General features: G+C 39.7%; 1 protein-coding gene across 1 annotated transcript in view; it reads right to left on the bottom strand.

Annotated features, from left to right (window-relative positions):
- RASGRP2 (RAS guanyl releasing protein 2) overlaps positions 1-15,130 on the bottom strand; it is a 132,269-nt gene that overhangs the window by 54,773 nt on the left and 62,366 nt on the right. Inside the window, exon 6 of the mRNA XM_075281797.1 lies at positions 13,291-13,441. Coding sequence (XP_075137898.1) covers positions 13,291-13,441 — 151 coding nt within the window. The remainder of the gene's footprint in view (positions 1-13,290; positions 13,442-15,130) is intronic.

Below are 15,130 nucleotides of genomic sequence, written 5' to 3'. Positions count from 1 at the left end.
TAAATTCCCCCAATTGTCTTTAACCAAGAAAAAAAAAAAAAACTGCCCTCAGGAATGATCATTTCATTTACGAATTCACCTGGAATATTCTAGTTTCTACTTAGTTCACCTTTTGTGATTGAAAAGGGAAATGTCCTGAATTTACTGTCCAATGGGTAGCAAACTTAAATCAAAAATAAATGAGTAAAAACAGAAATGATAAGTTATAGAAGATTTCTTATATAATGTATAACGTAAGAAAACTTTTCTACTACGGAAAATCTATGTAAGGAAATTTGACATTTAAAAAGATTCTGCAGAAAAACACGAATGCCATGTGTCTTAGCAACTAGCATATTGCTGCAGCAAACAGAAGGCTAAGCAAGGAGAATAGGCAGCTTGATGAAAAAATAAGGATTGCGGAAAGCACCATTGCTATTCTGTATGACCCTGTACAGGTCAGACTGCTCATTTTAAGACGTTGAAAATAAAAAAAAAACTGAAATCCTTGTGATATAAATATTTATGATTTGCCAAATTCCTCAAAAAAATCTTGGACAATACCCAAACTTTATAGGATAATGTTCTGTGTGGAAAGGTGATTGAACCATAATGTCCTAATAGTATTTTACAGAAAGAAAAACACGTGGCCCAACGGTATATGGAAGGAAACTTGTGTACATTCCAAAAACCCGCTGCACAGAGTCTTAAAAAAAGTGACCGTTGCTCCCAACAAAAATGTATGTATTGTTAAATGACCATCTTAAAACTTTAAAAGGAATAAGCCCCTTTTATGGGGCTCTCATCCCTCATCCTTCACACAAATACATAAATGGAGTTATAAATTTGTAAGTCCCTTCTTGTACTAACCATCACAAACTTTACTTTAAAGTTTTCTATAGATGATACTACACTCCATACATTCTATTTAAAGTATCTTCACAATGCTGGAGTGGCTGAGGACTAATAGGCACCATCTTACATATTTTTAGGGAAAGTCCATTGCTTCAACAACTTTGGAAATAGATAAATGACCCAATGAGTAAATTAAAAATACTTTCAAATCCTATCCCCCCTGAACTGACTCTTTTGGGACTGGGTATTGATCAAGTCCCCAACTCACACAGAACAGTATTACCGTAAATACTCGAGTAGAAGCCGAATATTTCAGCACCGTTTTTGTGCTGAAGAAGCCCCACTCGGCTTATACTCAAGTCAAGCAAAAAAAAAAAAAAAAATTATTATTTTTTTTTATTTTTTTTATTTAGGGGGTCTACGACCAGCCACACTAGTAATGTATAGAATCTCCCATAAAATAGTTAAAAAAGAAAAAAAAAAAAAGCTTTAAAAAAATATATAATAAAAAAAATAAAGTAAATAAAAGTTCTAAGTCACTTCTTTCCCTAGAATACATATAAAAGTAGAAAATGACTGTGACACACATACACATTAGGTATCCCTGTATCTGAAAGTGCCTGGTCTACTGAATATAGGGTATTTGCAGTGCTCCTGTTCCGTTGGGAAGGGATTAATAGGAGCACTGCAGATACCCTATATTCAGCCAGACTGAATTCCAAGTGGGGAAAAAAAACCTCAGTCCTCAAGCTCAGGAAAGGGGCAGACAGACAACCAAAACACCCCCTCCCCTTTCCCAGCACCTACTGCACCCAAAAACTCCGACCATTTTAATTTTTGAAATTTTCCAGTAGCTGCTGCATTTCCCCCCCCCCCCCCCTCAGCTTATACTCAAGTCAATAAGTTTTCCCAGTTTTATGTGGCAAAATTAGGGGCCTCGGCTTATATTCGGGTCGGCTAATACTCGAGTTTATACGGTATGTCAACTCTTTCAACTATTATATACAACTGGAAACCTGATACTATTCCCACTCTGACCCCTTTCATAGAAAAAACCAACATGAACTAATATGTGAATATAGATGCTCGCAACCAATATAAACTACAAGGATTGGCATTGCTGGAAATCATCCAACTCAGCTTCGTCTCTCCCATTCTAAATCCACTAACACTTCTATGATAACACTAGTTCCACTGTTATGATCCTAGATAATCTCCCTACCTGGTCCCCTTCCCCCAATGTTATATTATGATTAGACATACTGTTAAAATGTGTTCAAAATCCACCTGTTTTGGTATTGGCAATTCTCTCTTCATATCTAAGATAATGTCACTATTTCTTTGTAATGTATCTGTCTGTAAGTGAACTCTACAAATTGTACAGTGCTGCGGATTATGTTTTGCCGATATATAAATAAAAGGTATTATTATTATTATTATTATTATTATTATTATTATTATTAATGTCTATTTTTAAATCAGCAATTGACCTCACCGGAAAAAACGCATTGTTAAATCTCTTGCATTTACATGCTGCCAATATTTATCCCTATGTTTCCCCTTATTATTTTCTGTATCCTTGCACACTTGTATAACCGCAAAAATTATTGCAATAGAAAAAAAGTGACTGTTGACACGTAGGACAATTTGCAACAACTAAAGGAATCTAAAATCGAATGATGGAGGGGGGATAGAATAAATAAAAATTTGTGAATATTCAAGTTTTAACACAGGTGTCATGGTTTTTATTTGAATTTTTACTGTTCTGTTGATTCCCGCTACAGGCTGCAAAGGGCTGCAGTTGGGTTGGCAAGTCACATGACGGCCAGACTGGTCTTTCTGACTTGGATCACCCACAAGTCAAGACTCGGACAGAGGAGAAGTGGGTAAGGTGGGCATATACTTTTTTTTTTTTTTATACAACTGTAATTTTTATTGAAAATTTTAAAAGTTTTTAACATAACAAAAAAAGCAAAGTATGTCAAGCAGAGGAAATAAACTGAGGGGAGAGGCCTAAACTGCCACATCCCATTAAGATATAACCACAATACATAATCAAACCAGAACAAAAAAGATAAGGGAAGAAAGACACACAGGAACAAGAGGGAAGGGAAGGGATGAGGGAGAAAATACCTAGAGTCAGAGGCCACGTAGAGTGTCCCAGGGAGACCAAATAGAGTGGAAGGCATCTAGGGTGTTGTTGAGACTAGCTGTCAAGAATTTGAGGCTCCTCACGTCCTTGATACGGGCCAAGAGCTCAGTACCAGAGGAAAGGTTCACACTCCTCCAATGCTTAGCAATGAGAGTCTTAGTCGCCGTACAGAGATGAAGGAATAGCCTGGAAGTCCACACACAAGACCAGACAATCTGCCACTGTCCCTGGGAAATGGCCACACCCACTGCCTCCTCCCATTTGACCATATAACGGTGCCGAACAAGAGAACCAGTCGCCTGAGAGGCAAGAAGCTGGTACATAGAGGAGATGATGCCACTTGTAGATGTACCAGCACTGAAAATCTTTTCAAAAAGCTGGGGGAAGGGAAACCTTGGAGGAGCCATGGAGAAAGCAGACAAAAGGGCATATACTTTTGAGGTGCTGCTGCATGCCCCAATCACTAGCTAAAAATGCTAACTGTAGCCTAAGCTGCATCAGAACCTAGAACCTTATCACTTTTTTTTATATATACCTCTGAACAAAAATGCTGTGGCCAGAAAAAAATTAGGAGTTAATGCACAAAAAACATATCCAAGTTAAAGCAATTTCTTATAGAAGACTTATATCTTATGTCAAGTAACCATATTTTGCTTGATTATCTGCAATTGGTTAAACTGCTCCAGCATATCATATTATCACTCTCATCCTGGTAAAGGAAGTACCAATTTCTCACACCAAAAGATGTAAAGTGCCTTTCAATTGCAGTAGGTTGGAAATAGTGGCCTTTAGAAATTTGGAAAAAGAAAAGGACATCATAATAAAACCTTCTGACAAAAGGGCAATGTAGTAGTGATTGAAACCACGGACTACAGAAAACTATGTGAAAGCCTGCTACAGGAAAGACAAAGTTATTTGATCTATGAAATGACCCTACAGCTCAGCTAATTGAGCGGAGAAGGGTTACCCTACATGTAGGCTTTAGTTGTATGCTTGAAAAATCGGACATCTTTGTGAACGGACAGACACGGACTGTAAAAGAACGCACATGATGTCCCATTAAATCAATGCAAAATGTAACAGACACAGTTAGTGTCCGATGCTAATGTCCATGCAAGATTTTGCGCGGACATTAGCATCAGGCACTAGCTGTCGGACACCGACAGTAGTGTGAACGCCCCCTTAATGATTAAAGATCTGACTATCTGCAAGACACAGGGCATAATCTATTGGGCCATCTGTGATAGTGGACTTGAATACGTGGGGAAGACTAAGTGAGAGTTTCGCAAACTTATTGAGGAACATTTGAGGGATGTGACACATGGACGAGACACCCCCTTTGCACACTATGTCAATCAAGTTCACAATGGTAGGCTATCTTTTCTGAAATTCATTGCTATTGACAAGATCCTGCATGAAGCAAGGGTGGGAACTGGGATAGAGAAATTATATCTAGGGAAGCCAGATGAAGGGGCTTGAGTGAGCAGCTTTCATATGGTTGGTTCATTTAGATACAGACCTTTTTTGAATCCCAATTTCACTAACCCCTTTATAGTTTTGCCTCTCTACTGTACTTTCCTACCCCATATTTATCAATATATACATCTATCAGTTTCTATTAATGCTGATATTCCCCTTGGACCTATTGCAGGTCCTTCCTTCCAACCGTGACCAGGCTGTATAATCTACATCAGACCAAGCGAAGATCACTCCGCACGGAGAACGAATGATTATGACGATGACTATGAAGTCTTCCTTCTTTCTCTTCCGTTCCTTAGCTGCTATGGACTCCTAGTATATCTTCTCAGCATGTGTGTGTCTACGTCTATTATATTACTGTGTATTATCCTGTATCTGTATTACTATGCTGCTGTAACACACTGAAATTTCCCCACTGTTGAATTATTAGAGGATTATCTTATCTTATTCTTGTTAATTCATATAGATTCTGATTACTGACCTATAATCCCTCACTGCCATTTACCCTTAAACCTCTCAATCCGATATGCTCACCTCATTAATAATATAGAGGATTCAGCCCTTATAGAGGAACAGTTCCCTTTAACTAGGAAGGAGTGCTTTGCTCAATATACTACTCCGTAGCAGGGACAAAACTTTAAACAGGCTTACATTGTCAATGGCGGCATCCCAGGCTCCTGAGGATTGGTCTTTCCCCCCACACTGACGTATCTGGTGAGTCACCTGTATTTCACCTTGGTAGACGTGCCCCGTAGAGTGCATAGAAAATTGGCGGCAGCATTCTCTGCTCTTGCGTTCACGCCATCGGAACATACACATGTGCATTATTGTATTTCATTCCACGCTGTTGATTTACTGTCTGGTTCTTGACTGACAGGGGAGATTCGCCAGTAGGAATTGAAGGGGCAGACTAACACTGTGTATTTGACAATTAAGTGGTGGATGAGTTTATTAACACTATTGCTTTATTTGTTTCACTAATAAGAGTATCAAGCATTGGCATTTCTTTGTCTTGTCGCTATTATAGATCCCCTCATGAATTACGGTTAAATACGGAAAGAAACGCATCAGAATTTTTAGGCAACGATAGTGTAACAGGGGGAGAAATTGGTACTGGAGGAGTTTTTTGGGGGAGATACTCAGGTTGCAAGCCAGTGCTATAATAGGGATTATACCCAATTCCCTGTGGATACTTCACCCATGATCTGCTAACTGTGATCCGGGTCTCTTTTCTCTCGCATATGCTTGACTTTTACTCAATATTAGTAAGATTGATCTAATTCAGGAAGTACCTAGAATTGATTTACGTTTCGTGCATATTGTCTGATTCTATTGATATTGTTGACCACCGAGATCTTTAAAATGAGATAGATTAAAAGTTACGTTTTAATTTTTTTTTTTTTCACTGCTTTTGGAATAGTTTATATTCGCCAATTTCTAATCTGGTTGCATTGACTATTTATAACCAATATTACTCTTGAGATCATAAAGGGAGTCTATCACTGCCCCCGGCTACTGCAGTGCATCGGCATTCCGTCGCGGCATCCTGCCCGGATGAATGGTCCTAATCAGGAGGGAGTCTCGCTTTTTTTCCCCTAAAAAAAAACGCAAGTGACTTGGGAGATGGGAGTCTCGGCTTGAGGTGGATTCGGTGTCAAAATCCACCTGCAAAAAAACTCAGCGTGAACTGACCCTTATAGTCTATGGCAGGGGTGCTCACACTTTTTCTGCATGTGAGCTACTTTAGAATCTGACAAAAGATCTACCACCCACTTTTTGTGGGCGTGCCGGGGCGTGCCTGTGGGCGGACGTGTCTGTGGGCGTGGTCGGGCATGTAGGCGGGGCCGGGCGGAGCGCAAGTGCAGGAGATAGCCGTTCTTTGACCGCCCAGGGCTCCCCGATGTCTGCTTCTTCACAGCGCAGACTGAGAGTTATCTTCGAACACTGGCAGGCCGGGGCTGCGGCGGCCCCGCCTGCAAGTGTCCAGAGATGACTTTCAGCTTGTGCTGTGAACAAACAGCACCCCGGCTCCCTCCATCCCCTGGAGCTGCTGCTGCCCGGCCTGCAAGTGTCTGGGGATCCCTGGCTGCAGCCTGCGATCGACCCATATGTTCATTGCGATCGACCGGTAGATCGCGATCGATGTATTGGGCACCCCTGGTCTATGGTGTCCACGGGTAACCAGTTTTTAAGCAGATTAGGTTTCCGTTCTTCGGGTCCCTAAGCAGACCCAAAGAACAAAATGCCAAACGCTAAGTGCGAACCTATCGTCAAGTTGTATAGGAATACACTCCTAAGATATCCAAAGGTGAATAACAACAACTAGTTGTAAATGTATTCATACATTTCCAGCAGAAATAACATAGGAAAACAACAATTCCTAAATATGATCCAGAATTTTTATATTATGTCAAATACAGATATTTATTAAAATAGACATGACAGGCCCTTAAGAGCGTGAGTAGATCTCAGTATCTGGTTTTGCTTGCAGTGTACTAGGACTGTGAATAGCTTTAGCAGTTATTACTATAGTAAATCAATAGAACAGGAGAAAATGTTAAGCACGGAAAATGTCCTATAACAACGCAAGCTTTAAGAAAGAAAAAACTAAACAGCTTGCAATTGACTACAGTTGGTTATTTTGTTAAACAGATTGTTCAAGTAAGCTGTTTACACATGGTGTACATTCCATGAAAAATCTGATTAGTACAGAAACATGAAATGATAGCTTGAGATAAAATAAAAGAAAATGTGTTTCTGTCTGGGCAAATACATCCTGTCCTACATGCTGTGTACACCGCAACGGTGCATTATTGTCGTATATTGAACTCTTCCAGTAATGCATACAATAAAAATAGCTATAACAAAAAAAACGCATAACCACAAGGAAAATGTCCAATTGAGAAATAAAATCCGAGTAAAATCTCATGCCCATTATTAATATTACTGGTGTATGTATTACTAGTATTATCAGCATGTTATTTCGACATGTATAATTATTTCTAATCTTTTATTTCATATTATTATTATTAATGCAGTAGTTCTTTCAAGGGATTTTTCAGAAAAAGCTGGAGGAATAACACTACATCTCCATATTAAATGACTTGGTGTCCTGCATTTATCAGCAGTTCCACCTCTAATTGTCATTTTTTTCCTGAGTTTTTGGGGTAAAGACTTGGTGGAATAATATTTCCCATACACAATACATGTAAAGAAGATCCTGCACCCTCTCTGTAGCACGCCATCAAAAGCAGCAGCAGCATGGAGAACATTATACAGCAGTATACAAGCAGTCTTGTATTGGACTAAAATAAAAAAATAACATACTAGAAGCTGCAGCACCATTATTGTCTGTGTTTCTTGCTTCCTCCAGTGGCTCACTCTATCTAGCTGCCCCTCTCCATAGACTTCTATGGGCAGCATGCTGCTTGATCCCTGAGCTTGCCTCACCTCTCAAGACCGAGCCTATCAAAAAGTTAGTTACGTTACCTTGTACTATTAAGACAAAGGTTTTTTTTACAGTACAGTGTCTATTTAAAAGTAAAAACAATGAACAGTCACATCCAAGCTACAACCCATATCAATTAGTGACACATTTGTAGAATTACATAGTAAAAGAGTTACCGAATCCTTTCTTCTTCCCCTTTCTCCTAAATATAGAGATGGCGTATTTTGTACATCCTGTGCATTCATAATTATCTAAATGGCCTTCAGGAAAGATTACAAGATGTGACTCTCAATGCTGTCAGAGCCAAGAAATTGCACTTCCGACTACCAACCCATCTTTTACCTTTATTTTCCTCCAATTTTATATTTTAACAACAGCATTTCCTTTCCATTATTTTTTGTGAAAAAAAGGGTAACAGCTCTGAAAAAGGTTTGGTTTTGGGACGTCAAGCCACTAGCCATAAGATTTATATAAATGTGCTTACTCAGGTAAAATGCCTATGGTCTGTGTTGACAGTCAAATTAGATATGTCTGGGATTCAATGCAAAAATGTAGGATCTCCAGCCTCTAAGCACTGTCATAAAGTCATATGCTCCACACGGTCTACTAGATCATAGGGCTAATTGCATTAACAGTAGTCTGGAAAATTCATCTGAATAAAATATGTTCTGTATTTGTCAACTCACATAACTATCTGAATAAATCAGGACACAGCCATCGCACATTAGTACATGAAAGATGTTATTTAAAAAAAAAACCTTCATGCAATTTTAGAAAGTGTTTAACTAATGGGGGTTTCCTAATTGGGACACCACTTCCCTTTAGTTGGAGGTGGGAGCAGCATAACAGCCTCAGAAGTCCTATAGAAAGCATACTGTATATACTCGAGTATAAGCCGACCCGAATATAAGCCAAGGCCCCTAATTTTGCCACAAAAAACTGGCAAAACTTATTGACTCGAGTATAAGCCGAGGGGGGGAAATGCAGCAGCTACTGGAAAATTTCAAAAATTAAAATGGTCAGAGTTTTTGGGTGCAGTAGATGCTGAGGAAGGGGAGGGGGTGTTTGGTCGTCTGTCTGCCCCTTCCCTGAGCTTGAGGACTGGTTTTTTTTCCCCACTTGGAATTCAGTCTGGCTGAATATAGGGTATCTGCAGTGTTCCTATTAACCCCTTCCTGACAGAAAAAGGAGCACTGCAAATCCCCTATATTCAGTGGACCGGGCACTTTCAGACACAGGGATACCTAATGTGTATGTGTATCACAGTCATTTTCTACTTTTATATGTATTCTAGGGAAAGGAGGGATTTAGAACTTTTATTTACTTTATTTTTTTTATATATATATATATATATATATATATATATATATATATATATTTTTTTTTTTTTTAAAGCTTCTTTTTTTTCACTATTTTATGGGAAATTCCATACATTACTATTGTGGCTGGTCATAGACACCCCCTCCCAAAAAATAAAAAAAAATATATATATTTTTTTTTTGAAAAATCGCAACCTTTACAGTAATGGCAAAGTAGATGGGATTCTAGCGAATTCCATACCCACTTTTATTGCTGCGGGACATCCCGTGGAGCCTTAGTCTAATGGTATGTTTACACAGAGTTTTTAGCAGGATGATTTTGAGGCTGAATCTGCCTCAAAAACACCTCCCATTTATTCCAATGGGAGTTAGTAGCAGTTAATTTTCTGTAGTTGATTGTTTCAGCTAGATAAAAGAAAAAGTGCCATGACCAATTTTCAAATGAAACTTCAGAAAAGATAAAAAACAGATTACGCCGAGCAACACATAGCGTAATATTGTATGGTAACATCAGGAAAGCAGTGGTATAATATAAGGAGTGGGGTACACCCAGCGCCGCACCTCCCATGAGGCGCTGTCCTGGACTGGCTTAGCACCGAGCGGTGGATTGGGGAGGCCACTGGTGCCTGCTCTCTGCCTGCGAACGCCGCTAAGGCCCGCCCCTCCCCTTAGCCCTGCCTCTCCGCTCCGCCCCCTGGGGGGGGCGGATTTCTGTCGTTCGCCTCGGGCGACGAAAGGGGCAGGTTCACCCCTGGGTACACCTTACACAAGTGTCAATAAGAACACCATAAATAGGGTGGATCCACAATGGACAGGTAGAGAGTCTGTGCAACAGATACAATGAACTTAGTTGAAAGTGTTTTGGTTGTACTCTCAGCTGATTTAGTTGTGATAAGTCACAACTACTATACGTGCCTATCACACCAATGAAGGAAGCTGCAGAATCTTTCTGTGTAAGGATCTCAGGAGTCCGGGCGATGTAAGTATCTGTTGTAAGGAATGGAGTGGAGGCTCCAAAAAATGAGAGAACATATCTGTGCTTTCCAGAAGAATGAACTTTATTTGTGCCATGAGCCTCAAAGCGCGGATTTAATCTCTCATTCTTTGGAGCCTCCACTCCATTCCTTACAACGGCTATCTTAAGATGGAGTCCGCCTTGAAACACCCATTGAAATCAATGGGAGGCGGAAAAAAATGTGATGCGTTTTGGGGTTGTTTTTTTTTTACATGGTATTTGCAAAAAAAAAAGAATCAAAAAACACAAGGGAAGTTTCCTGGTCCATACAGTGCACTGGAGCAAAAAAAATAAATAAAAAAAATACGCATGAAACGGCAACAAAAAACACAAATGAAAACCACAGCATGTAAAAAAAAAAAGTTTCCTAATTCCTGAAGCAGATTATTCTGCAAAAAAAACTCAGTGTGAACATACCATAAAGCCCATCAGGCTTCCTAAAGAGAAGGAGTCCTGATTCACTATGATCCACAGATGTCAATCGCTGCCCAGATACAATGAATTAAGATAAGATAATCCTTTAATAGTCCCACAGTGGGGAAATTTCAGAAAAAATTCAGGTCCCTCCGAGATTTGAACTCAGATCGCCAGATTCAGAGTCCAGAGTGCTAACCATTACACCATGGAACCTCCCATATTATTATAATTAGGCTGTGGGATCACATTAAAGCACACGGTGAGTAGCCCAGAGATATAGACTTCAATAGCACGACTTCCCCAAAAGGTACATAAGAAACTGCAAAACCTGAGAACTAAGCTAGAATAAGGAAACAAGAGTGGGACTACACTGAAGCATGTTCCTCTGCAAGGAAGTCCAGAAAACCCACCAAAAATCAGGTGGTTTTTGCTGCAGCTCACCAGTAGTTTTATCTCTGCAGGCTGCAAGGAAGGAAAGGGATAGTGCATGAAGAAGCTCATAGATTGTAAGCTCTTACGCTCATAAATACCTCTTGTGTCACCCCCTCTACCTCATAGATTGTAAGATCTTGCGAGCAGGGCCCTCAGTCCCATTGTGTGAAATTACTTTCTTTGTAATGTATCTTTTTGTCTGTATTTGAACCCTACAAATTGTACAGCGCTGCGGAATATGTTGGCGCTATATAAATAAAATGTATTTTTTATTATTATTATTATGAAGCTGAAATGTCAGCTTATAGCCTATAGGCTGGGTGAGACGCACAGCTACAACTATTACATGTTCTCTGATAAAGAATGAAATCAGACTGATACAAATCTGTGATATGCAATACAACTTTTGTCTTAGATATAACTTAAAATGTATACCTCTGCCTTTGGTTGCGAACCATTTTATCGCTATATGATTTGCCGCACAACTGGAGAGAAATTTAGTTAGGGTCTGTCTTTCTTTTGTAAGAGATGTTCTGGTTTGGCTTTAATCCCAGACATATCACTTTCGTAGAAAACCAGGCATTGATCTATAGGGAGCTGCCTTCCAAAAGCTGGCACTAGAGATTTCCTTTTTTCAATTAAGGAGAATGCATTTGCATATCCTTTTCCCATTTCCTGAAATTAATGACACCTACATCTTCAGCACTGGGGTGCATACTGGCAAAGGTGACCATGTGCTGAATACAGAGGACATGAAAGGTCTTCTTTGGGGGAGTTCACACGGAGTTACGTGCCGCGTGATGTGGCACGTAGACGCCGCGGGACCCTTTGCGGGCCGTACACGCTCCCATTGATTTCAATGGGAGCGGGGATCGTATGCGCCGTGCTAGTTTGCGGCCGTGCATTTATTCATCACGCGGCACATAACTCCGTGTGAACTCCCCCTTTAAGAGATGTCCCCTACTTCTCACTGTGTACAGTGTACAAGCCTGTATTATAATGTAGGGAAAATGATGTGGAGGGAGGGTCACTTCACACGGATGGTCACTATACAACTAAGAAAAGTAATTCTGGTGTTAGATGAAAAAAGAAATTTTAATGTTTCAGCTTATCTTTTACCCTTTCAGAAATATTACCGGGTGAAAATACAGTTGGGATTGTGAAATGTATCTGCAGCTGAAGAATTTTTGACCTCCTCTTCCCCCAGAATACACAGTAGCAAAAAAGGCATTTGTGCCCAAAATGCTAAAAATAAAATTTTCCCTGACATACCTCTACAGATAAAAATGGTTGGCAGAAAATGTTGATGCAAACACATCTAAATCGGAACTGCTATCATATTCTGGTGTCTCTTCAGACCCCAGAGTAAAATAAGCAAAGACCCAGTGAAAGTGATTAAAAAAAAAAACTGTGTTACTCTCCTGTCCTGGGCCCTGGCATGTCACCCTGTGGTCTTCAGTACTTCTGAATGACTTCAGCAACTGCTGAGGCCTGTGATTGGACCTCAGCTGGTCATGTGGCATCATGAAACACAGTTGCAAGTGTCACAACATTATATGACCCATGTGATGTTAGTTAGAAGCCCCGAAAACAGCAGGGAATCCCGCTGGAGCCCAAGAGAGTTGAGTAACACTGTTTTTTTAATGACTAATCACCTCCCTCGGGCCCTGCGGTTGAACATGTTCAGTTGGAACAAAAGCACCGGACAAACCTAATGAGAAGAATCTCAAAAGGTTCACTCAACACATACTCATACTGTAAAACGGGTGTAATGCAAAAGGGGCATGACCGAAATAATCACCATTAATTGTACATCAACATAAAATGCCCAGTTAATTGCAATTTTGATTTAGGTCATAATTATCAAGCCCTATTAAGAGGCTTCAATCTTGGTGCACCTTGAAAGGCTAATTCACTAGAATTAAAATATTTCCCAGTCCGGACTAGCGTTGATTTCAGGTATAACTCACAAGAGTATTATGCCGTGAGTTACAATAACTCTGTGTACCCAAAATGTTTCTGCCCCATCCAGCCCTGACCCCAGCCCTGCTCCACCCACTTTTCTCAAAAGTGGTGAGCAAGTTGGAAAATGGTGAAAGTGCCATATTTGCAGCAAATTCTTTCCTACAAATGTGCCACTTGTGTCATAAAAAATTATATTAAAATCATAGTAAAGATCCTCCAAACACCTTACCAAGATCTTGGAAAATGAGTGAAATTCTAGATGCGTCAAATGTTCTGCCAGTTCAGCTGGATCCAAGTGATCAAACAACAAAGATGTTTTCCTTATTCTGCCACCGCCTTGTCCTCGCTGAGTTACTTGTCTTTTCCAGCCATAAGACGGGCTGTAAAACACAATGAAATTATTAAGTAACACAGAATGTAGCCTTCACAAAGTCTCACAATAATATAGAGATTTCTCAAAAAGTAGAACTACATGAGATATCTATATCTTTTATTTCACTAGGAATCATACAGGCAAGGAGAAGGACCCTAACCTACAAAAGTACCATATATGTAGAATTCATATCTTGTTATATAGTATCTTTTTTGCAGCACACAAAAGAATGTACAAAAATGGTATGCTATCCACACTAAGTGATATGCCTACACTCACATTGCTATCATTCTATTCCATCACCAGTTCAGAACTGCCTAAATTCTTATGTTTGAATCTGTCATCATTCACCAATGGAACTAGTTTTTCGCTAAAACAATACACACAAGATGGAAAAAAGATTCGGTCTTTGATTTAGCATTAAAGTGAAAGATGACAGAAGCAAACGAAGTGTGATCCATCTGCATCTATCACTCTGTCAACCTATCAGTCTGTTGTTCTGATCCTATGACAGATCAGAACAAGGGCATTATGAATGTAGCCCAAGCAAGTTGCCCTCAAATTTAAAGCTAAAATTAAGGGGCAAAAGATATGATTCTGTCTGAAGACAGAATCAACATTTTTTCCACTAGAAACCTAGAATATAAGACAACAAATAATGGGTTTTGAGATAGAATTCTGGGCCCCGTGCAACTGCTTTTTGCCCAGGAAAGAAAATCACTGGTAACCACAGTGTTATCTTTACATCAGAGGTTAGCACACAAGCAGATAGAGCAGTACTAGAAGTATAAGAACATATCTACGAGTATTTCTATCTCTAGGATCTTAAATTGTTGCTTAAACTAACTTAACTGATTTACTCCATAGGTTGCTTTATCTATTCTGCTGCATTTGTCAGATACAGTTGAATAGTTGCTCTCGGTGTCTTCAGCTCATTGTCTACATTTCAGACCACCTTTGCTAACTCGCAGCAGTGGTTGGGCTGGTGACATCAGTCCCTGTTTCTCTTTACTGTGTTTGTCGACTAATGGAGCATTTTTTTCAACTCTGCAAAGTCACCTCAACTGCTGAGCTCTGATAAAGAGCAGAACAATGCTTGGTCAGTAACTATGTTAACTCTGTATGTAAATCCACAGATAATTGTGCAGTTTAGACTAGAAAGAAGCTATACTCAATCCAGTGAGTTACCCCTCCTAACAGCATGGATAACTGTATTGCTAGGAGTCCCTCTCCTGGCATTCTATTATGGTAAATCCAGCCAACACACGGACAGATGTGAATGCAGGGTAATGCAGCTAAAAAATGCTACATGAAAAAAAGCAATGAAATACACATTGCTTTTTTTTCCACTTCGTTTTTCCTTCCCTTATTAATTCTATAGGACTATAGCCTATACTATAGTCTGAAAATAAGACTGTTCCATGGACCTTGCATTCATGGTACGATTAGCTGATGCTATCTCTCAATACTGAATTTGACTACCCACTAAGTCATCTGTCTTTCCCCTACCCACCTTCCCCTAAACCCACTCCCATGTTGACGGTTTTGTTATTGCTGTACCCCAATACCCTGTGATTAGCTTTTTAAATCTCCTTTAATGGTTTTGTACAGCTAAACATGCTGCATAAATTGACAAGCTATGGGTTGAAAATCTACAGTTCAGTTCAATTTGTGTTGCTGGTTTACGTTGCATCAC

The sequence above is a fragment of the Leptodactylus fuscus genome, chromosome 7 (genome assembly GCF_031893055.1).
Source record: "Leptodactylus fuscus isolate aLepFus1 chromosome 7, aLepFus1.hap2, whole genome shotgun sequence".
NCBI lineage: Eukaryota > Metazoa > Chordata > Amphibia > Anura > Leptodactylidae > Leptodactylus > Leptodactylus fuscus.
Note: the sequence above shows the minus strand (reverse complement) of the source record. Positions and strands in the feature narration are given on the sequence as shown.